The sequence below is a fragment of the Syngnathus floridae genome, chromosome 1, assembly GCF_059516105.1.
Source record: "Syngnathus floridae isolate MCC-2025c chromosome 1, RoL_Sflo_1.0, whole genome shotgun sequence".
In the NCBI taxonomy this organism is placed as follows: Eukaryota; Metazoa; Chordata; class Actinopteri; order Syngnathiformes; family Syngnathidae; genus Syngnathus; species Syngnathus floridae.
The window spans coordinates 1,552,132-1,575,149 of NC_142413.1; the positions used below are offsets into that span (position 1 = coordinate 1,552,132).

Below are 23,018 nucleotides of genomic sequence, written 5' to 3' on the forward strand. Positions count from 1 at the left end.
TTTGTGTGTGGAGCAACATATGCACAGTCTTGGCATAATTAGGTATTCAAAGGAATGACAACGATGTCGGTACAGCTTATTCACATTTCCTTACACAATGCATGACACGCCCCCTTCCACCCCCCCCCCCCCCCCCCCCCCCCTCCCCACACACATGCAAAATAATGTTGGTGGGAGGGACCGCACCAAAACGCAACACCTGTTATTGCACGCGATAGCTGTGCTGTGCTCGCCGGAGAAAAAAAAAAAAAAAAAAGGGGGACGGCAATTGTTTGAATCGGAGCCAGACTTCTGCTTGACTGCACATAAACATGACTGCAGGCCCTCATTAAAAACACAATCATGTCTGCGCGCCGCCATGACAAACTGTCTTGTGTGTGTGTTTGAGTTGTGCGGCAACTCAAAAATCACTCGGCGATTGAACACATTTTAGCATGTATTCGCATTTTAAACAAAAGCAAGGGGCCATCAAGTTCAGAAATGACTCCCTGGCTTGCTATTGCATTTGGATTTCTTGCCTCATATATATATATATATGTGTGTGTATATATATATATATATATATATATATATATATATATATATATAAAATACTAATATAATAATACCAAAATATAAATAAACAAATAAATATATATGTATATATGTATATAATAATGCTAATATATAAATAAATAACTAAATAGAAATATATATATATATAAAAAAATATATATATATACGTATATATATGTGTATATATATTGTATATATATATATATATATATATATATGTATTTATATATATATATAATACACACACAGGTACATATATACACAAACTGCGTATGTCTGTCCAAATAGTGTGTTCCTGCGAGCCGTATCTTTTCCTCCGGAATCCACGGAGAGGGATTTTGGGGGTGCACAACGGGGGCTTTATGGCTCATGCGTGTTTGCGTGCAGAGGCAGCGAGGAGGAAACCGGACCTTTGGATGCGCCACAAGGGTATGATTTGAATACCTGCCTGCTCCAGCTGAGCAGTGATCAATCACTTCTCTGTCAGCCGCCACTCCCCACTGGCGTCTTATCCCACGATGCCTTCCCCCCCCTCGCCCCGTCCTCTACGTCTTCCTCTCTCTCGCTCTCTCTTTTTTCTTTTTTTTACATTCATTAATTAATTTTCCTCCTCTATCTCGCCCGGGCCTCTCCCGCCTCCCCGCTGTTCCATCTGCTTTCCGAGCTTCTGTTCTGCCGTGTTAGTCATTGGCTCGGCGGCCATCTCACGGCTGTCGGCTCCCTCGCTCGGCGTTATCTCACCGGGTCCTCTTGTTCTGCCTATCTCGCTTACTGTCGCTTTGCCTGGGGGGATATCACCAAAGGAAATAGGCACGCCAAGGAGCAGGTGATGGATAGGATGGGGGCACGCCGTATAAAATCTACAGGAGCAAAAAAAAAAAAAAAAAAAACCTGTTTACAATAGAACCTCCCTGACATCTTGTGAATTGAACCAAACCAGATTATCTTGTTTTCAGAACATTTAAGAGCTTTAGGCCACCACATAATGTGGAACGTCATTGACATTGAGATAATATAGAAATAGATGGAGAGAGAGAGAAAGAGAGAGAGAGAGAGAGAGAAACTTTTCAGGACTTAAGTCATACTTAAAATACAGGTGGTGTGAAAGGAGAGATATGAGAGTGAGAGACAGAGAGAGACAGAGAAAGAGAGAGAAACTTTTCAGTACTTAAGTCGCACTTAAAATACAGGTGGTGTAAAAGGAGAGATATGAGAGAGAGATAGATGAGAGAGAGAGAGAGAGAGAGAGATAGAGATGAGAGAGAGATATGAGAGAGATAGGGAGAATACGAGATAGAGAGCGAGATAGAGATATAGATAGATATCTAGACAGATATATAGATGTATAGATATATAGATATAAATATATTGATATAGATATGTTGATATAGAGGTCTATGCAGCTTGCCGTTTTTGCATGTGTGTGTTTTCATATGTGCGCACACATGGGCCGTGACCTTTGGGGAGGGGGATGGTTCATGCTTTGGTGCCTTCTGCTTTGCACAACCATCTATCCCTCCGCCACGTTTGGGGAAATCAAGCCTAAGACCAGCTCCGTTATTGCGGCTCTCGCTCTTGAAATATGAATGGTTTTAATTAAACACACTTTCTTTGCCATCTGGCCCCACTATCGGGCCTACCTCGTTAACACACTCACGCACGCTCGTTATTAACTGGGCTTTAAAAATTGCCAGACATAACAACAAGCGTGGAGTGGGGAAGCTCTCACCTCCCCCCCCCAAAAAAAACCTCAAGGCAAAGAAAAAGCGTTTAGAAACAAGCTCGCCCGATCCCCCACCTCTCTTTTGTCCTTTGCCTTACGAACAAGCGCTCCATTTGTAATCTCCCAGTAAGGGAAACGTTTGCTCCCCCGTCTGGCAGCCATTGCCAAAGAGTGTGGGAGGCTTGCTCGGACCAGCTATTACTCTTTTTAGAGCCTGCAATATATTTGCACTCCTCATCCGTCTCGGCGGTCGACGCGAATGAACTCTCAGCGGCGTCCGGGCCAGTAAAAGGTTCTTCTATCTGCAAGTGATCATCCTCGAGGTGCCGCCTCGGCTTGCGGGGAGTGTTTTAACGATTTTCTGGCTCCCGGCGACTCGCTTTGCTTGCAAAGTTGTCAGTAAACATACAGATGGGCAAAACGCCTTCCCCGGGAACGGTAAATTCAGTCCAAACAAGCTAAGGTAAAAGGTAACGCCGTGCTGCTGCGCGGACCTCGTCATGTGACCGCTGAACGGTTTCAGAGGTGGGAGTAAGACAAAAGTCTCAAGTGGTTGAACTTTGCAGCTTCAAACAGGTCCCAGGGGACTGTGCTAAAATCAAGCTAGTAGCGCTAGTAAGCTATCGCCACATTTACAGACGTATATTAAGCGTACATGACGAAACACACATCTAGCCATCACCCGACCGAGGTCGGCCATTTTTGACTCAAATGCGCCGGCGACTTTTCCGCTTCCAAAGTTTGACGTAGCGCTCCTAGCTTGCGACGGCATGTTGTTCATTTTGCCGATCAAGTCCAAGAGGTCGGGAAAACGCCACCTCGGAGTGACGCGCTGATCAGTAAGACGGCACAAGGCACGTCACCGGTAGAATTTAATTGGCTGTTTGACGCCGAACTTTGTGAATATCTGATGGGGTGTGGGGGCGAGCTCATGAATAAGTGAAGGGGCCCAGCTGTGCAGCGTGATCAAGAAGGCAGCAATATTCCAGATGCCGTACTCTTGAGTCATATCCTGTAGTCAGGGCGCTTCCATTTTTAAGATCTGCTATCAACCGGAGAATTTTTCACCACTCCTGTCGCCCAATTCGATGAAAGCCCGACGTGGGAGGTCTGATGCAAAAGCTGTCTGGAAGGCGCTGACAGGCACAAATAGCCGAGTTCATGGCGGGACAACGACATAACGCCGTAGAAGTAAAACAATAGACGTCCCTCCCCCAGTTGCCCAAACCTTTGATAATTGCATTTATTTTGCACTTAGGTGTTGAACTGACGCACTCGTTCACTGTCAATGAATGAGTTAAGGTGCAGCCATGTGTGAGTCGGCGAGCAAAGGACTTCCTCAAGGACACTCTGGCTTTCTTTTAAGGGCTTGCATGACGAGAAATTATTTCCCGCCTAATTCGTGGCGGCAGGCAGTTAGGAACAGACTGCAAAAAAAGCGCCGACTGTCCAAAGATTGTTTTTTTTAATTTGACGCATCTCCAAGGTGGCTCTATCTGCCCCCGCCACAATCCCCCTCCCTCCCCCCCATCAGTCCATATTAAAGCCAGCTGCTCATCTGACGTCGGACATCTGTTTGCGCAAGTCCTTGTGCGTCAAGAGCCACGGCGAGGTCCTTAATCCAGTTATCTTGATTACTCATATTTGTCTTCAAATGGAAAATGATAGCATAGCGACATCACGACGCAAAGGCACAGACTCCGCGATGAAGAAACCCGAACTCTCGTCTGAAGATTGACTCCAAACTCGCGGACCTCGAGTTGTTAAGTATGAGTATCACATTCACCCCACTCAAAGACTGTAGTCTTTACACAGCAGGTCTATCCCACGTTTAGAAAAATATTAGCTCTTTCACGCAGGCCTCCAGGCAAATACACAGCAACTGCCAACACAGCTTCTTACCAATTCGAGTAGGGTATTAGCCTCCTGTGGTCACCCCCCCCCCCCCCCCCCTTCATTTTCTTTCCAAGACAAGGCGTGATACAATGCGGAGAAGACGTTCTTTGGGAATCATCCAAAGCGGCCTCCAGAAAAAAAGGGGAACGTTGGCCTGAAAAAGGTCCGACATATATTTATTGACTGTATGTACCCTGGTCTCTCGGCTCCGACAGACTAGAAAGTGGAATGGATGGATGGACGGTTCGAGTCGACGCCCAAGTGCCGCGTTGTACGCATGTCGTCCCTTATCCTGGTTTTGAACTACACGCTGTCTACCTGCCATCCTGCTTGGAACGCTCTGGGCAGTATGTGGGGTGTATGTGTTCCCTGGATCTGATCTCCTTTCAGTGTTTGCCCCTACCATTTTCCATGTGCTCTGCCTCACCGACACTGCCATCCGGCGTGGTCCTCTCGTAGCTGTCCTCGGGCAGGGGCAGGGCGCCCAGTCGGGGCCCTGACGAACTCTTGCTGCTGGGCGTCTCGGACTCGTCCAGGCCGCTGTCGTAGCAGCTCTGCAGCGATCCCTGCTGGTGAGGGTCCTGGGGCTGGCTCACCACCGAGAAGGTCACTCGGCGAAACGGCTACAAGAGAAACCAAATTGCCGGTGGTCACTACAAAAGGGACGCTTTCTGTCCTCAGAAGGCAGTTCGGGGCAGAAACAAAAGCAGGAGAAAGATTCCTAAGAGAGGCTTTCTCGGTCGGACAGTGACGCTAAAGCTAGCTACTACAAAGTCATTCCCCCAAATGGCCGTGGGGCACTCGCATCTTTGCTCATCTTTTCCGGAATGTGTCCTGTTATGCCCTGAATAACTCAGCCATTCATTCTTTTTGTACTCGGGCCAAAGCAATAAACTTATTACGTTGGGGCTATCTTGAGGAATGTCAGTATTTTTTTTTTTTTGGTTTCATTTTTTGGGGCCCTGCCTTTGAAATGTCCTATTTGGTTGGCGGCCCTTGAAAGTTTGCGTTTGCTTCTCTTCCGATGCAGCCGTTAGTAGCCCGTGTCGTCTTGCTTTGCCTCTGCTCCCTAACATTTGTGAGTTGATGCTAGCGTGCTATGTAGCTTAGCATGCGGGCTAATACCGTTGATGGTGTTTGTGCTGACGACAACTGAAAACAGTCTTTTGTCCCGTGTTCACCATAATTGCGAGCAAGGAGCACGTCGAAACGTTCGCTCCGGTACTTTCCGACAACTTTCATTACCTTTAACACCCACAAATGCATCAATAGGACCCTACGGAGCAGACCTGTAAACATGCCCCCCCCCCCCCCCCCCCCTCCCTCAGCCTTGGTGCGAGCCAACAGAATGTTTTTCACTCATTTATTGACAAAAGGACGGTGAGTGAACGAGGGCCCGGCAAGTCTTAGCAGCAGATAAGAGCGAGCATTCCGATCCGGCCGGCCGAGTCTCTGCTGGAGGAGCCGCTGTCGATACGCGTTGCTAGATCGAAGGCGTTATTGAGCAGTGTCAGTGAGTTAAGCAGTAAGAGCATTTCATTAAAGGAGAAGCCTCTTTCTTTGCCTGCCCCACCGTCTGGGTCGCTCTCCCTCACCGCCTCTATAGCTCTGCTTCGCTATCGGAGTACGGCGCAGAGGTAAGGGCGGAAGGGAGCCGGCGAAAGCTTCGATCGGGCCCCGTCTTTGCCGTTATCACAACAAACGTCTCTATGCGCTTCGTATGCTAATGCTAACATTGTCGCCGGGCCATTCTCGCTTCTCGAAGTCAATTTCTATTCTGATGCCATCCTATTTTTTTTCTTTGCATGCTGCCGTGACGCATCCCAAAAAAACCCCACAAAAAAAATCCGACTCGTCGTTTCTGAACGTTGGCAACGCCGTTCGACTGCGAACGTGCATTTATTGAGTTACTTCCACCGAGTTGGCGTTGTCTGGCTGACTGACGCAGGCGGCAATTCTGGCAATAAATCATGTTTGCGTGTAATTACAAGCAACACTCAACAAATGAATCGGTATAAATATTCATATGCCGATCTCACTCGGATAGCCAAACATTTGTTGTGTAATTAAAACCGCGGACCCAGACGGGAAAACGACTCCGTGAGTGTAGCAACACTCGGGTCCATGTTAAGATGTTCCACGTTGTTTTGTTTACGCACCCAAACACTTTTTTTTTTTTTTTTTTGGTTCGTGAGGTGTCGCTTGCGGATTTGTCTCGCCGCACTGTCCTTGGCAAAACTGTTTTCTCAGTGACACAAACGCAATGAATGCTGCCTAATGAATTGGAAACACTCGGGCGAGGAAAAAGAGAAAATTAGTTTGTGGAAATGAAGCTGGGGGGAAATATTTTCTCCACCTGAATTTCCTTCTTTATTGGCTGCGTAGCGAGATGGCGGCAGAAAGCTAATGTGTTCGCAGACGGAGTTCACGCCAGGATTGCCGCGGGCTTTGGATGGGAATCTGCTGTAAGCACCATCTGCACCGTGACCTCTGCTCTTCTCAGCTCCTCTCAGCTCTCAAACTTTTCAATCTGAGAAGCGTTTCGTTCTCTCTTTCCCAGGTTCGCGTCGGCGAGCGAGCGCTTTAAATGAGACTTTGCTAATATGCCGCGCAGCTAGCGAGTTTAAGTTTGTCTAAGGCCGTTCTATTTTTATTTTAAATTGCCTTTCAAGATAACATGTCTGTTCTTGGTGTTGGATTTTGTCAGATAAACTTCCCCCAAAAATGCGACTTATACTCCAGTGCGACTTATGTCTTTTTCTTCTGTATTATGCATTTTATGGCTGGAGCGACTTATAGTCCGTAAAATACGGTAACTAAAACCGACTTAGATGCTGACTCAGACGTTTTGCGTGCGACATGAAGCGAACAAAACAAGTCAAGCTATATCTGAATGGTCACTTGACTTGTAACTTTTTGCTATTTGCAGCAGAGGATTACTGTACAAGCCAAATAAGAATCTTTGCCAAAATGTGCATTTTTTTTTTTTTTGCTGTCTATCAGTGTTGAGGGAAATGGCGGCGGCGCGGACTTGACCCTTTCTCAGTACCCTTCCGGGCTTTGTGCATTTGTTAAGCCTTGAACGCCAACATACCCTCTTGCCACCTCCTGGCCTTAAAGTTCAGCCATCTGCCAATCAAATCCAGCGAGGGAAGCACTCACACAACAAACACACGCGGCCTACGTCCATCTTGCAAAGCTTTTATTCCCGACCGTTACTTTAGATGGCGTTTTACTAGGCTGCCCTAGCGGAAAGCCAATAAAAGTCCTCGCGACAAATCTCTTTGAGAGACAACTTTGTTTATGTTAATGGGAACTCAGGAAAGAGGGGCAGTGTGGATATTTGCAGCCCCTGACTCCCATCCTGGATTTGGGGGGGGTTTGCCGTTCTTGAATTCAGAGATGAGAAAAAGATGTCAAACCCTTCCCGGAGTTGCTACAAGGCACGCAAAGTGGCTTAACCCCCACGCTGAGCCCGGCCCGCCTTTTAATGGACCACTTTCATTCCAAGTTAACACCCGTTTGCTTTATGCTTGCCAGATGCCGGGACCTCTCACAGGGGGTCGAGGGGGGGCGGAGGGTTATTTTTTTTTTTCGGGAGGGGGTCGGCGCCTGTGATTGAAAGCCAGCTGCGACAGCCGCGGGTGATTGAGCAAAGCTGCCATCCTCGGAGATGAACAATGCAAAGCAAAGTCGCAGGTAGATTTGGAGGCTTAAGGCAGCCCATTTCCTGTCAGTGGGGGGGGACAACACACGGATTTCTGACTCAAGTACGGGTCAAGCCGGTCAAAACACAAAGCAACGTTTGCCACCTCTTGGATTTTCATTTTCATCACAAATGGTTAGAACACAGATGTCAAACCCGGCTAAATCAAAATTAATGTTTCTTGTTAAAATGCCAAAACTCTAAATTGTATTTCTCTTTAATAACAGTGAGATATTGCAATTTTTTTTGTTATTATCCCAATTTCAAAATAAATTAGATTTTTTTTTTTAACTTTTCTGTTGTGTGTATGTGATAATATCCACACCCATTTATTTCTATTTAAGTCATGGAAACCATAACAACGGACAAAAAATTAGTTTGACACCTTTGACTTAGCACGTTGTTTGGAATTGGACTTATTTGGAGTCAAGCACTCAGCGCTGGTCCAGCTATAAATACGTTTAATAGGAGATAGAAAGAGCCTCTGAAAATTTCAGCTGAATGACTAAGCGAAAAATCACCAATCGAGTTTGAAATGAAGCAGCTTTTCAAATTTTAATGGGCAAGGAGACGGAGCCCTGGGGGACGCCACCCGAGAACACAGTGCCAAGTATCAGCATTATAGCGGTCCACGGTCGTGGCAGATAAAGCTGACTGTAATTCTACTCGTTTGAATTCAAACAATCATCACTTGGCTGATAGATGAGACAAACGCCCTCAAGGTGAATGTCCACGGGGGTCATCAATTGCAACCTGATCAAACGGCAGCTTTTTTTTTTTTTTTCGGAACACAGTGGCGGTATTGTCCAAAAAGCACAAACGATCTATTGTGGGCGGTCACTTAGGTGAGCGATCGGGGGGGAATTCGAACAAGGGTGAGTCTCTGGAATGTTGGCAATAAACGCGGCGGCTTCCTCAGAACGGACTCCCGCCGAGTCAAAGGTTTCGGCCCGGCTGATAGCTCGGGGTCGAGCGCCGCTCCCCGCCGCCCGCCCACCGTCGAGCTCCTTCTCTCTTCTTCACTTCCTTCCCCCGTCAGTCATCCTCCGCCTGCACATTCCTCCCGTAAGGAAAGACAGGATGAGGAGATGAAACCGGGCGAGCGAGTTCCAAAAAAACACCCCAGACTCCCGTAGAAAGCGCTTTCCAGAGTTCATCGTTTGAATCCACCAAGAAAATCTGCTGTCCTGCTCTACTTGGGCTCAAGCAATCCATCATTCAACGTCATTTTGAACACCCACAGCGTCGCTTCTTTTGCCTAAAATGTGCACACAGGCTGACGGAGAACACATTAGCTTGAGGTACGACCAGGACCAGGAACCATTTTGTCTTTTTTCCCCAAGTGGCTGTTGTTGTTTCTCTATTCAATCTCGAGAGCGAGAGAGAGAGAGAGAGAGAGAGAGAGAGAGAGAGAGAGAGAGAGAGAGATAGTTAGCTAGTTAGTTAGCAAGATAGATAGATAGATAGATAGATAGATAGATAGATAGATAGATAGATAGATAGATAGATAGATAGATAGATAGATAGATAGATAGATAGATAGATAGATAGATAGATAGATAGATAGATAGATAGATAGATAGATAGATAGAACCATTTCTCCACACTTGTTTACTTTCTGTGGTCAAAACTATGACTTTCAATGGTGTCTGTCGCGATCAGTTTTTGGTCTTCCCAGGACCCCCCTTTTGGATGGTAAAGGGGGAAGTGGCTATTGAAGCCAGATTCTAAAGTTTAGAAGAAAAGGGATTTTTTTTTCCATCCCCTCTTCATCCGCGTCCCCCCTCGGAGCCTTTCCCTACTGTGTTTGGAATGTCTTTGGAAAATTGCCACGGTTGCACTTTGATATTAGCATGCGGCGGGCGGGCTGGCGCTCACAGCCGTGGAAGCGAGTGGGGTCATGGGGGGACAGAAACAGAAAAGATCATACGGCTACTTTCTTTAAGGCTGCGCTAAACTTTTAATTGCTCTTCAAGAGGCGGATTAAGTCGCTGGTGTAAGTGAGATACGATTCTTGGGGGGGATGCATGTACGCAGTGTTTATCGTTTTGCTTTGGACTCGAGTGGGCTGGCTTGGACGGGTGGAGGCATGCCAGTCCTCAAACTGACCCTGTTGCTTTGCCGTCAAGCAAATGACCTTCCTGCCTGGCAGCTTGCACAGTTGGGGGAGAGGGGGGGGGGGATCCAATCACCGCTTGACTCCACTCAGACTTCAATAGACAATTGGAGGACTTGCCAAGATTCCGCCTCACTTTGACCCGTTTCCGCTGCACTCCGTTTTGTTTGACTTGGAGGGCCTTGTGTGTATGTCGTTGTCATCTTAACGTGTCAGCCAGCCGTCAGGCGGGGGGGGGGGGGCGCGGGGTTAGGTGTCATGTTGCGGGATCCGTCAGCGCGTCTGACCAGTGGCCCGCTACTGTCAGGTCGCAGCGAGCCCGCGGCCGCCGCCAACGTCAACTTGTTGTGACACGAGTCCGGGTGTCAGCGGGGAGCCCCGCCATTGGCCCGGACTTGATGCAAAGTGGCCCGATGTGAAATTCCACCTTTGCTGTGGCGGATGTGAGAAGAAGACGCTAACTTGTTGTGCTACATTGAAAATTGCGAAGCCCGATGAACGATATCACAGAAACATGAAGTGTCAGAGACAGAGGAGAAAACTAAACAAAATAAAACAAAACAGAGGGGGGGATGAGCTACAAAAACAATGTCAAAAAATATACGGGTGCGTGGGTGATGTATACATTTTGTTAACTACGATAGAAATTCATTCTCAGGTTTTGTGACCTCATTACTAACAAAAAAATTCAAAACAAAAAAATGCAAACTTTATAAAGGCTGTGTGTTTCACCTTTATTCAGTCATTTACAATAAATTAAGGTAACATATCTTGGTAACGTAAATGCTTTAAGAACCAGATAAAAGAACTCGGGGGGGACCATGTGGGCCATCCTTTGACCACCCCTGATGCAGGTGATAAAAACTTTATTTCACAACGTTAGTCATCAGGAGCTCAGGGCTGCCATCCAATAGGAAACCGAGATGGACTGGCGTAGGATGGAGCGAGCGTTCAACTCATCATCTTTAAAAAAAAAAAACGCCATTATTGCCCAACGCCATCATTTCCTTTGCCAAGCGTCCTTATCGTAGCTCGCACACGCTGGCGTAACAGCTTCCATCCACCGCATTTCTGATTATGATGCACACAATGAGGAAGAGACATGATTCAAATCGCCCTTTCCTCAGCCTTTAATAAGCCCGGCCGCATGTTGGACAGAAGAAAAAACAAAAAAACAAAAACGGCAGTAAAAAAAGTGAGGATGTTCTCGTCTCAGTCCGGGACCAATTAAGTGAAATTGGAAAATATTGTTGAGGAGAGAGAGAGAGAGAGAGAGAGAGAGAGAGAGAAGGAGAGATATGAGAGAGAGAGAGAGAGAGAGAGTCAGAGAGATAGAGAAATATGAGAGAGAGAGAGAGAGAGAGAGAGAGAGAGAGAGAGAGAGAGAGAGAGAGAGAGAGAGAGAGAGATACACTTTTCAGTAAATTGTATCTAAAATACAGGCGGGGTGGAAAAAGCCGGAGGGAGGCAAATGAAGGGAAGGAGAAATGATGATGACTTTGGCGGCTTATGCAAAGCACAATAACTCCTGCTTACACCTTTGACAGGCCACCAAAGTTTGTTTTCCTCGCTCGGCGTTCCTCGCCGTCGTGTCGTGTCCGCATTCATCATCACAACTCTTATCCGGCCATCGCCGTCACTCTCGCCCCAGCCGCGCTATCTCAGGCGGGATCGGGCGAGGTCAGACCTCCCCGTTGCTTGATGGATGAAAATGGAATTAGGATGAAAGCGCACTTTTTCATAATGAAGATATGCGGCGGGAGATTAAGAAGCAAAGGGGGAGGGGGGGAGCTGCCGAGGCACCCGCCCGACCAATGCTAAAATATCTCTGTCGTCACGACAACGCTATCATTTTACAAGGTGTACGATGTAAGCGGCGACAAGCGATAGGCAGACGTCTTACAATGCAATCTCCTCCATCTCCAGCGGCTCCGAGGCGTCGGATCAGCGTGTTGGGCGAAAAAAAAAAGGATAAAGGGGCCCCCGGTGCCTCGCTTGCTCGCCGGGCATCAAAGACGCAGCGTCTATCGAGCCGTCACATCGGCGCGCGATGATGGCGATACGGGCGCTAATCCGCATGTAAAACGGTCCACCCCGCCGAGGCGCTTAGCTAACACTTGGGCTCCATTTGTTGCCACCGACTTGTCAAAACCAAAACGGCGCTCTGAAGCTTTTCATTTTGCGCTTGTTAGATCTCATTACCGACCGGTCGGCCATTTTGGGAGGGTCATTTAATGGCAGTTCGGAGAAGGCCGCGTTGTCGCAACCGCCACTTAGCGATTAGCTAAGTGTTTATCATTCATTCAGATTCATTCATTTATTTACTTACTTACTTCTTTATTTATTCATTGTTTATTTATTATTTGTTTCTTCATTCACTTGTTTATCTCCGCCCGTCATTGTGCACAATGAGTCAAAATAATTTTAAATAACAGTGGGGGGGGGCTTTTAAAAAAAAAAAAACTGAGGCGCCTTTGTTGCACACGGGACAATTTTAGCTTTGATAAAAAAATTCTGATTCGTTTTATAAACTTGCTTGGTACACCCCGGATTGGTCGCCACCCAGGTCTGGGCAATTTCAAGCCTTGGATGAGCGACGTGCAAGATGCTCATCCATCGCAGTGCCCAGAATAAAAAATGATTTCCCGCTAATACGAGGCTACAAGAAGTCAAGCCCTGGTAATGAGCGTACGTGCACCTGTGCCTGCGCACCGGGAGCACTTTGTCCTCATGTGCATGCGCGGCCGTCACCCTAGCGGCAGCTGCTAGCCGCGGAATGCTCCATTCATCAGCGAAGGTTAGCGGGCCACCAGATGGAACTCCCCCACCCTCCCCCTAAAACCTCCCGCTCTGCGGAACAGGCGCCCTGCTACGTGCCGACGCGGGTGGCCGCTCCAGCCCATCTTGGCCTCGACCCCGTCAGCTGATATTTCCTACCGAATCTTCCAAATGAGTCTGTATTTGTACCCATCTTCAGAACATAGAGGAGCTTCTCGATGCTAAGCGGTGGAATGATGCCGGAGATATTGAATATGCTAGGAGTGAGCGCGAGATGGTTATTGATTTCAGGTGACATGTGCGGGGGGGAGCGACTGACATATAATAGTGACGAGTACAGAGAAGTGAAGTATCTTTGATGTGGAATCGATATGAAGGCACAGAGTCCGCTTTGCCGCTCCGTCGTGTCCTTCACGCACAACTGACTCTGGCGTTTCCTTCTCAATCTCGCAGTGACGAAAAAAAAGACAATCTCGGCGCAAGGCCGTGGAGGCTCACGCTCATCCGTTTCCTCTCAACTTGCTTTGTTGCAGATATTCCAGCGACTGGATTTGTACCTTTTCTTCTTGACGTTTTACTTTCTGCACTTTGTCAAAATGGGCTCTTTATTCTCTCAACCCGCCATGATGAAAGTGAGTCCTTCCGCCGAAGCACTTTTTCCCCCTCGCGAGGACTTGATTCGTTTTTTTTTTCGGTCTGCGGCATGTCCTCGTTGGTCTTCCCCCGTTATTGAGCGGATGAAAGCCAAGCAAATTGCGCGGCGTGATTCCGCACACACGGCCGGATTGCCCCCAGGCGTAAATTGAGGGGTCATGCCGGGGAAGCCCCCGCTGCAGTTGATACGCCGCGAAGCCGAAAAGCGCTCATTAGATCAGGGGTGTCAAAGTTATTTTTGTCGCGGGCCGCATTGTTGTCATAGTTTCCTTCGGAGGGCCATGATGACTGTCGACCCAAATAAATGTTTGAAATGTTTAAATGCCTCATGTTATAACAAACTGACAACTCTTTTTCAAATCAGACTATTAAAAACGCTATATATACACAATATTTATATTATATATCATATAAACATATATATATAATGTATACATAAAAAATATGTATAATATATAATGTATTTATAATATTTTATGAAAGATTATTTTAAAAGTGAAGACAATTTGCAATTTTAGTCATTTGTCGTTGCAGGCCACATAAAGTGATGTGGCAGGCCGTATCTGGCCCCCGGGCCTTGGGTTTGTCAACGGTGCATTAGATCATTCAGACGTTGGAGTGGCTTCCTCCCAAGCCTATCCGGATGTCAACATTAGCGACTTTCTTTTCTTCCCTTTCGTGTCTGTCAGGAATATTAGACGGCGCCGCACGCGACTCATCCATCACGCCCTAATTCTGCCGTCTCTGCTTATCTCAATACTTTAGCGCTAAAGCGTAATGCTAACAAGGTAGCCAAAGAGATGAATGTCCCGTCGCCTCGTAAATCCACGCGATAACGTTCCACGTTGGCTTTTTATGCCACAAAAGACCTTGGAGGAGGCGAGCGAATGCCCCCGTCGCTCTTCCCCCGGCGCCGCTAATGAGGTCTATTTAATTCCCGCATTCCTTTACACGACCCCGTCAACCCGAGGCGTGTCGGGTTGCAGCCGTCGCTCGCTCGCTTCCATTACGGCCCGTGTCGAGTGGAGTGTCGCAATCTTGTTCGAATTTGATCAGGTTCTCTCGTGTGTAGGTCGCGGCGGCGGCAAATAGCAAATCAAACGGGCGACCTGGGCCGCCTTCTTCGCTTCTCCTGCTATATTTTTTTTTTTTCAAAGAGAATTAACAAGTTGAAAATTAATTTGCGCGCTCGCCGCAGAGAGCAGCAGGCGGGGGAGGTCCAAGATGGGATGGAGGGGAGGGGGGGGGAGATAGCGAGAGACCGCCGGAATCCACATGAATAAAATAGGATTTCCGTTTGAACATATTGCAGTGCAAAATGGAGATATGCTGGCTCGAGGTTCTCTTTGGTCTTGGACAAATTCCCCCATTTAGGAAACTGACACTGCTGCGGAGTGAAAAAAAAAAAAAAAAAAAAGAGCTCCAAATGTGTATTTTTTTTGCACGATGACTCGCGGCTGCTTCTTTTTTCTTTGTACTCTGGAAGGGACATCTGGGCACGCGTGGGTCTTAAGTCCACGCACGGATTCAGAGGGTTTACCCTAGATACGGAATCGGAACTGGATTAAGAATGCAAGATCTTTGCAAGTGACCCCCCCCCCCGCCCGCTGGTCACGGCTTAGCAGTTGCTTTGCTGCGAGTTGTAAAGTGAAAACAAAGGAAAAAAATTAGGCCAGCTCACAAAACAAAGCAATTTCTCTAATTTGCCGTGATTACCTTTCGCTGGTCGTTCAGCTCATTTTTTTGCAGGGATTCACGATGACTGTTTTTGTGCGCCAGCCCCTCCCCCTTCTGAATTTAAGTTTCTTTCTATTAAAATCATTCATTGGGATCTGTTGACGACGTCGCTACGCTTGGGTCGTATATGTCAGCGCGCCGGCCTTCCTTTTGGGCGAGCGCGGCTTTACCATCACCGCCGTGTGATTTATTGCCGGATGTCGGCACGGCAGCTTTGGGATTGCTTTGGAACGCTTTCAAGGCATCTCTGTCCCTTTATCGGCTTAGGCGAGCTGATACATAAACAGACATTTTTGGGCCGGCTGGCACAACAATGTGCGCTGTTGCCATCCTGGGAACGTTAGCGCTTTCAACCGCTAGCCTGGAAGGGTCAAAACCGGTTCGGGTCCGGCAAGCGTCCCCCCCCCCCCCCCCAAGACAAATGAGGTGCAAAGTGAAATATTGCTAAAATTTAAAATAAACAAACAAATCAATAAATAAAATAAAAATTCTCTTTAGGAAATATTACTGAAATTTATAATAAAAAAAAAAATTCTCCGGTCTAATTTGAGCAGGCAACCAAACCTGTATTCTGGCAAAATAAGATCAAAATGCAACGTTCGCCAACGCTGCCCACGCCACCGCATGCTTTGGCCTCAATCATCTCATGGGACTCAAACCCAAAGTGCGACAGGTGTCCAGAAGATGAGCGGCTGATGATAGGCTCGGTGCATCGGAGGGCGCTTTCACTCGAGCCCAATCGAGCAAAAAAAAAGAAGGAAAGAAAATAAAAAAGCGCCTCGGCTTGTCAGTCACGCATTAGCCGGCGAGGCGAAGGAGGAGGAGACCGATGCTGAATGCTCATTAGCGGCTGTGAAATCAGATCCCCCAAAGCTCCTCTCGCGGGCGTTCAGGCGAAGATGCTTTTCATTCTCTTTTCCCTAAAAAAAAGGAATATTTGCTCTTGCAACTGCGGTAAAATAGTTCAACTCTCTCCAAAAATATGCAAATGCATCGCATCTCGTGCTCCCCCCCCCCCCCCCCCCCCTTGTTCATTTTAAAAGGATAATCTTACAAACACACACTCACACATTCATTTTGGCACACAATCGCACGGCGCCCACACAGCGAGGACAAAAAAAAAAAAAAAAAAAAAACATGACGCAAGCTCACGTTGCCATGTTCTGCGGCCGACTGACGCGGCGCCTAAACGGATGTGACACGCAAAAGCGGGCGGCCGCGCTTTTGGATTGCTGCTGGTTTCCGAATCCGTCCGCGTCAATGTTGAAATGAGAACGTCACAGCGCATTTGTCAAGCGCAAGATTTGAAAAGCAGATTTTTTTCGACGCGCGCTTGGAATGGTTTCATTTATCCTCATTGGGAATCACATTTTCAGGCGGCTCAAAAATGAAGCAATATTTGCAAGAGTGTTTCTATGATCAACACGAATTTCTCCTCTTCGGCGGCCATTTTGCGGCCAAATTCCATCTCCTTTTATCTGTTCTGTTGGTTGGTCGCTGTTTCTTTTTTCTGCCTTCTTTGTATTCCACTTGGGCGGCGAAGCTGTCAGTCAGAGCTTGACCGCTTTTTTCAAAACGTCCTCCCACTCGTGGGTCCGCTTGATGATTTTGGTGCGTCACCGGCCGGCTCGAAGGAAATCCCGGAGTGATCCGAGAGGAACAAATTGAACTGCAAATACTAATCGTAGTTTTTTTTTTCTTGTGAGTCGAATTTGTTCTGTGAGCGTTTGTAACTTAGATCACCTGAAACGGGGTTTCACTCTTAAAACGATAGGAAAATTGTTAGCCAATCGTTAACAATTATTGAACGAGTGCAACGTCAATGCTAGGCTTTTGCAAGCATTAAGCTAGCGAAGCTTTATTCGACAAAAGTGGCCACGTAAGATGCGATTATCTGTTTTCAGCGGGGGAGTAGCTAGCATTAAGCTAGCAGAGCTTTGTTTTCTTTTTTCAGCCGGGGAATAGAACTTTGTCCGCGATCCGCTAATGTGTAGGCAGCGTCATTTGCTTCTCTGCGCTAACTTTCTTCGAACCTGTGGTTTGAAAAAAAGTTCGCCACTAACTCCGCTATTTCCGGGACCGAGCGAGAAAAATCTGAGCTCGCGACTTGCAATTTGGGGAACTCGCGAATCAAGCGCCGGGGGTATATTTTGGATTCCGAGGGGCTTTTGGGGATTAGATTGGCGGCGTAACCCGGCCCGCTGCGCTATTCCTCCCTCCCTCCCTCCCGCTTCCTGTTGTGCATCAACTCGAGGGTTGACCGCGGATGGCGCCTCAATCTGCTCGCTGTTTGATCTCAGCACGGCGGCGCCAAAAGAACAAACAACAAAATCGCGCAAGGATTTTGCATACAAGAGCGACGGCAAAGAGATACAAAGCAAACAAATGCGCGTGCCAACCCCGTGTGAAGCATTCCAGGCTGCGTAATTAGGCAACATTCATAATACATGACCGGAGGGAGCTTGAGTGGGGGAGGGAGGGGGCGGGGGGAGGGGGGGGGGGGCTTGATGATGCGCTGTCATTGATGGTGTGTTTTCACGGCTCGACCCGGCGAGTGTGTGTGATGGAAGGCAGGTAAGAAAATGGCCCGGGCCTTTTCATTTGACACCGCCGCACCTTCAAGCAAACTACCCCGGGCCCACATAATCCATTCAAGGTAGCCAGCAATTTTCATTATTGACTGGTGAGAAACACAAGCGGGGGAAGCGAGAGAAGGGGGGGGAGCGCAGGACGGGAAAACAAAAAGAGAGTAGCGTGGCGGAGTGAAGAGAGATTGAAAAGAGTGGAGGAGATAGCCACGGCAGCTCTTGGCAAGAGCAGAGGAGGGAAAATAGATTGCAAATCAAGAGGGGGGGGGGAGGAGCTCCAGGAGGAGGCAAGCGAGATGCGGGAGGATTTGGACGTTCAATCACAGGAGCTCCTCGTGGACGGCAGCAAAGATGAGAATATCGCCCGACGTGAAATTTGGTGGAAAGAACTAAGCGTGACAAAAGAAGACGCAGCAAACTGTATCACGCTGGAAAATGAATAGAAAAGCGGCCATTTTGCTTCCAAGCGGCCATTTCTGAGAACAGAAGAAATAACTTTCACGCCACTCATTCAAAAACTGGACGGCGGCCATTTTAAATGGAAGTGGCTATTTTGGTGCTGAATTTCCCAATTTTTTTTTGGTATCTGTTTGTATTCATAACGGTGGGAAGAAAGGAGACGCAAGATGACGGAGCAAACGCTCACAAAGTGAAAAAAGTGCTGGAACTCCACCGCCGCGTCCTGCGATATCACGCTTTGGAGATTTGTCAGGAATATTGACAGCGCGTTTCGGGGCAAGCTCATTGAAATGCAGCTCAGCAAAGCGCGGAGGAAGAAGCCCAGCGAGGCGCAGACAGATAAATAGAGAGAGAGAGAGAGAGGGAGGGGAGGGCGGCCAAACTTGCTGATGTTCCAAAGAAATCCCTCCGCCCAGTTACAAGGAAATCACACCAATTTGCGCCATTTAACGGCCCACCGAGCGCATCCGACCATTTTTTTTTTCCGACAAATATGTTGTAATGATGACTACAATGCTGTGAATCTCTCACGCCATCGTTTATATGCAACCATTCATCAAGTTAGCGACAGTTGCTGAAAAACATTTTTTTTTGTTGTTGCAGAAAGCCTCCTTTCAAACAAGACTTGCGTTGACTTTTGCTAGGCGGAGGTCGTGTGAATCTTTTGTGTCTTAGCGTTAAGCCTGCCGCCGCCGCCACCGCTTTACCTTCTGCCTACACAGTCACGTGAAGAAAAAGAGCAGATTCGATTTACATGCAGAAGCAATCAATGCTCCGAGTTCTTCCTCGTTCACCCTCTTTGCTTCCAAAGCCTTCACGTCATCTCGCTTGACACACACACACACACATACAGGGAGCAAAGCTCTTATTTATTTATTTTATTCCTTTTTCTTAATGGCCACGACCAGGATCAGAAGCTGCCGCTGTCAGCACAATAAGACCCCGCTATAATGGAAGTTAATCATTCAGCGCGCATGACGGCCAGAAGAGAGTGAGAGAGAGAGAGCGAGAGAGAGAGAGAGAGAGAGAGAGAGAGAGAGAGAGAGATGGGGTGAAGGATAGGGAGGGACAGAGAGAGAGAGATGGAGGGAGAGAGAGGGACAGAGAGAGAGAGGGAGAGCGAACGAGAGAGTGGGGGAAGAAAGAAAGAGAGGGGCTGAGAAAAGGGAGGAGAGAGACAGAGAGAGTGAGCCAGAGGGAGAGAGAGAGAGAGAGGGAGGGAGGCCGGCCGGGGTTCTTCCTCTGCTAATCTTGGCTAATGGCTTGTGCAGAGGCAGGAGAGCGCAATGCACGCTAATAATGCGGCCCGGGAAGGAAGTGAGTGTTCGGCCCCGTGAGGGTGGGGGGGGGGGGGGGGGGGGGGGGAGAAAGATGGAAGAATGGGGAGGGAGGGGGTGAGCAAAGTCAGCTTAAGCTAAAGATTTAATAGCGTCATTATCATAGGGGTCACACACACATAACCAATGTGCAAAAGTCCATTGAAAGACCGCGTGATCAGTCTCGGCTAATCACGTAGCTTTTCCTCCACCAACTATTCCCGATTCATGTTCGATGAATCGGATTTTATCGCGAGGAGATTGGGAGCGTCTGGACATATTTTGCTTGTTGTACCGGACAAGCTGTCAACATTTCTTTGCTTCATTTTCCAAATGCATTTAGGCTTTGATCCGCTCCTCATCATTGTACAGGCTCGATTAGTAGCAACAAACGGGTCCGGGGGCTTGCGGGTCAGGAGGCCGAGACCCAAATCACGGCTCTCCAGACCTTTTGTTGATGGAAGGAGAATTTTATTTCAACGGCCGCCGAGGCAGCGAGGGATCAAATTGTTGCGTTCATGAAGGGAGGTGACTGTCCAAGGTGGCAAAGAATGAAAAAAACGTTTCAAACTCGAGGCCCGTTGTCCAGTTCCGGACATCCACCTCAATTTGTATGGCCCGTGTAAGCGTGCCGTGATGAAGTCAATAAATCTGTACTTTGACATCCCTGGTCTTCTCGAACCAGAACGACCGCGGCACTCTCGGCCAACTTGTTCAAAAATGAGGATTTTTTTTTTTTTCCTCATGATTTGCTTTGCTTGACTGACTTGGTAAAATCGGGGCAAAAGAGGGGGAAGAAAAGATGCCTCCCGGTCTGGCTGGCAAAATAGGTCAAATTTCAGCATCCGGCACGGGGACAAAGCAGCCGTCTTCTTTTGCTGCGAATAAAAACCCATCCCTCGACCAAACGGGGAGGGAGGGGGGGGCGGCTTAAAAATGGTACACCAAAGTAGATGAAAGTCGATGAAAAGAATGAGATGGAAAAGATGAAGAAAAAGGCACGGAAGAGGATCACAAAGAAGCTTAGGCAGCATGCGTGCGAGCGAGCGACTCAATGTGTGTGTCCAGTGTGAGTGATCTTAACGATTCGGCGACCACTTTTGATCCGCCATAAGAAACGGCCAGAGCTTTTATTTCCTTCTTGATGGCAATCTTTTAATTAATCTCTAAGATGAGAAAGTCGGTAAATCCTAATCAGCGCTGTGTTGTCTTTCCTGTCTTAATTCACTGACGAATAATATGATATTTGTGATGATGTTCCAAATTGTACTTTGGTCTGTCAAGGTGACGCAACACGCGAGACGTTCTTCCGCCGTCGTTTCGGTTGTCGGCTCTGTGAAGAAAGGGCACATGCCTCTTCAGAAGGCGGCGCAAAAAGAACATCCATCAACAAAACGCCGCCGACGTGCGCAAATGTGACTACAGTCAGAGGCTGGCCCTGAACTTGGCGTCTACCTGCCGCCATTGACTGGAGGCACTGCGTCAAGATGCTCGCTCCATCTTTCTTCTTGACACTGAAACGGCTGAGTCGCTTTCGATTTTTTTTTTTGTGTTGTTGTTGCTGCGAGTAAGGCGCCAGAGGTGGAATGTACGCGGTTTGGTGAAGGAATGTGGAGGAGTCGGATGTTCAACACGACAAACAGTGCCACATTTTTCCCGGGCACTTCTGGGAGGTCAGGGCCAGCAAGGAGTGCTAGCGTGCTAACGAGCTAGCATGCTGGAATAATAAAGAGGAAATGGTGGCTGATCAACTACAGTCAAACCTATTTTTTTTTTTTTTATATTCTGCTGTCTTTTCTTAAATCAATAAATGTTGAGTTGAAATCCAGCAAAGTGAAATGTGTCCGCATTGTGTTAGCGTGCTAGCGTGCTAGAATAGTAAAGAGGGAATGGTGGCAGATCAACTACATTCAAACCTATTTCGTTTTTTATATTCTGCTGTCTGATGCTCAAATCTTTTCTCAAATCAATAAATGTTGACTTGAAATCCAGCAAACGGAAATGTGTCCGCGTTAACGGCTTTCGCCTTCATCCCTTGTAGGCGTTATCAGGTGTTTGCCGTGGGTTCCGTTTGATGGGACCGGTGACGTGGCTCAGCCGCTAACGAGGCCCGGCTCTCAAGGGAGGAGAACCAACCCGAGGTCAAAGAGACGGTTGCCGTTACGTGAAGGCCTTTAATCTAAAGCTCGGCTCCAACCTCTGTTTGAGGAACCAGATTAAAGGCCATCAAACCGGAGAGGAGGGTTCAATGTCAATCCAGAGAAAATGCTAGCTGTCAAAACACGACGTCGTCGTGACTGTAAAAGGAATCGCTAATTGGTCGTGGAAGAAAGGAGGAGGTGGCGCAGCGTCGTCTTTCAACCTGCAGCCACCGCTAGATTGCTAAATAGTCCTGCTGGAGATGTTCCAGCACCAGTCAACTGGGGGAGGGTCTGAGAGACAGCTGCCTTGTTCCTACTCTGTATTTTGTTGAAACATTGTGAGTGTCACATCAACTGATTCAGAGATCATTCAGGCAAAATATCCACTAGTTCCCCTCCAGACCTGCAGGGGGCAGAGAAAAAACAGCTATGTGACTAGTCACCAAACTTCCTGTCAAATGACAGGGGCGGCCATATTGCCTGCAGACCAGTGTGGAGCTGGGGAACAAAGTAGGGAAAGCCAAAACAAATAAAAAATAAAAATAAGGGAAAGCCTGAAGTTATTGAAAGAAAGAAAACTCAGAGAAAGAAACCCAAAGAGACTCCTCAGTTCCTGCTCACATGCAATTGGTAGGAAATTGACTTGAATGCTTTGTTTGTTTGAAAAGTTTGGTTTGTTTGAAATATTTGTTTTGAGCTACAAACTGTGTTTCTCTTAACTTTGAGTGGCTCAATCGGTTTGGAATTACTTATGCTTCATATTTTTTGAGTATATGCATGCAATTAGTGAATTTAGTTCAACTTAAAATAATACAATGTTCTGTTAGTTTAGGGTTATCAACCTGACTAATCACCCTCTAATTAATTGCGCAATAAACTCATGTGATCCCAGACTAAAGCACTTTTTGTTTTTCAATCTACGCAGGAATTGGAGCGGCATCATTTGAAAGTCCGGTTCTTGCCGATTCATGTTGGACGAGGAAAGCCACTGCCAGCGACCAGGTAAGGTCAAAGTTTCCGGTTTTCATCCGTAGCGTCCCGCGTGGCTTGGTACTAAAGCCAAGCTTCTCTCGGCGACGGGCCGTCTGATTAACTATTAAAAGCGTTGACATAAAACACACTGTCATCTGGCCGAGGCTTGAGCTCTCACTCAAGCAAAACAAAACAGCCTGTCATATAAAACATTTTATGATGAATATTTTAGTGGCCAACGCCAGCAGGTTGAAAGCTCCGTTTTGCTCGGGAGCGGCAGATTGTTTGGCTTAAGCCCTCCGCTCACTCGCTCGTCTGACCTCCTGCCTAATACTTCAGTGGCAGATTTACTTTCTTTTTGCCATTTTGGATATATG

The 23,018-nt window shown here is 47.5% G+C and overlaps 1 protein-coding gene and 1 long non-coding RNA gene across 15 annotated transcripts in view; one reads left to right on the top strand and one right to left on the bottom strand.

Moving 5' to 3' along the window:
* Positions 1-23,018, top strand: part of LOC148403231 (uncharacterized) — a 270,701-nt gene that overhangs the window by 114,953 nt on the left and 132,730 nt on the right. For all 9 annotated transcript variants that reach the window (XR_015857824.1, XR_015857827.1, XR_015857820.1 and 6 more), the window contains one exon: positions 22,595-22,671. This is a non-coding gene — a long non-coding RNA (uncharacterized LOC148403231). The remainder of the gene's footprint in view (positions 1-22,594; positions 22,672-23,018) is intronic.
* The window catches only part of pcdh7b (protocadherin 7b), a 68,406-nt gene that overhangs the window by 27,473 nt on the left and 17,915 nt on the right, over positions 1-23,018 (bottom strand). For 2 of the 6 annotated variants that reach the window (XM_088372334.1, XM_088372354.1), the window contains exon 2: positions 4,602-4,797. The exons of 2 other annotated variants lie outside the window; for them this stretch is intronic. In XM_088372334.1, coding sequence (XP_088228460.1) covers positions 4,602-4,797 — 196 coding nt within the window. Of the gene's footprint in view, positions 1-4,577; positions 4,798-23,018 lie in introns of all 6 variants that reach the window. 2 more of the 6 variants (XM_088372327.1, XM_088372344.1) reach the window with 1 other exon arrangement.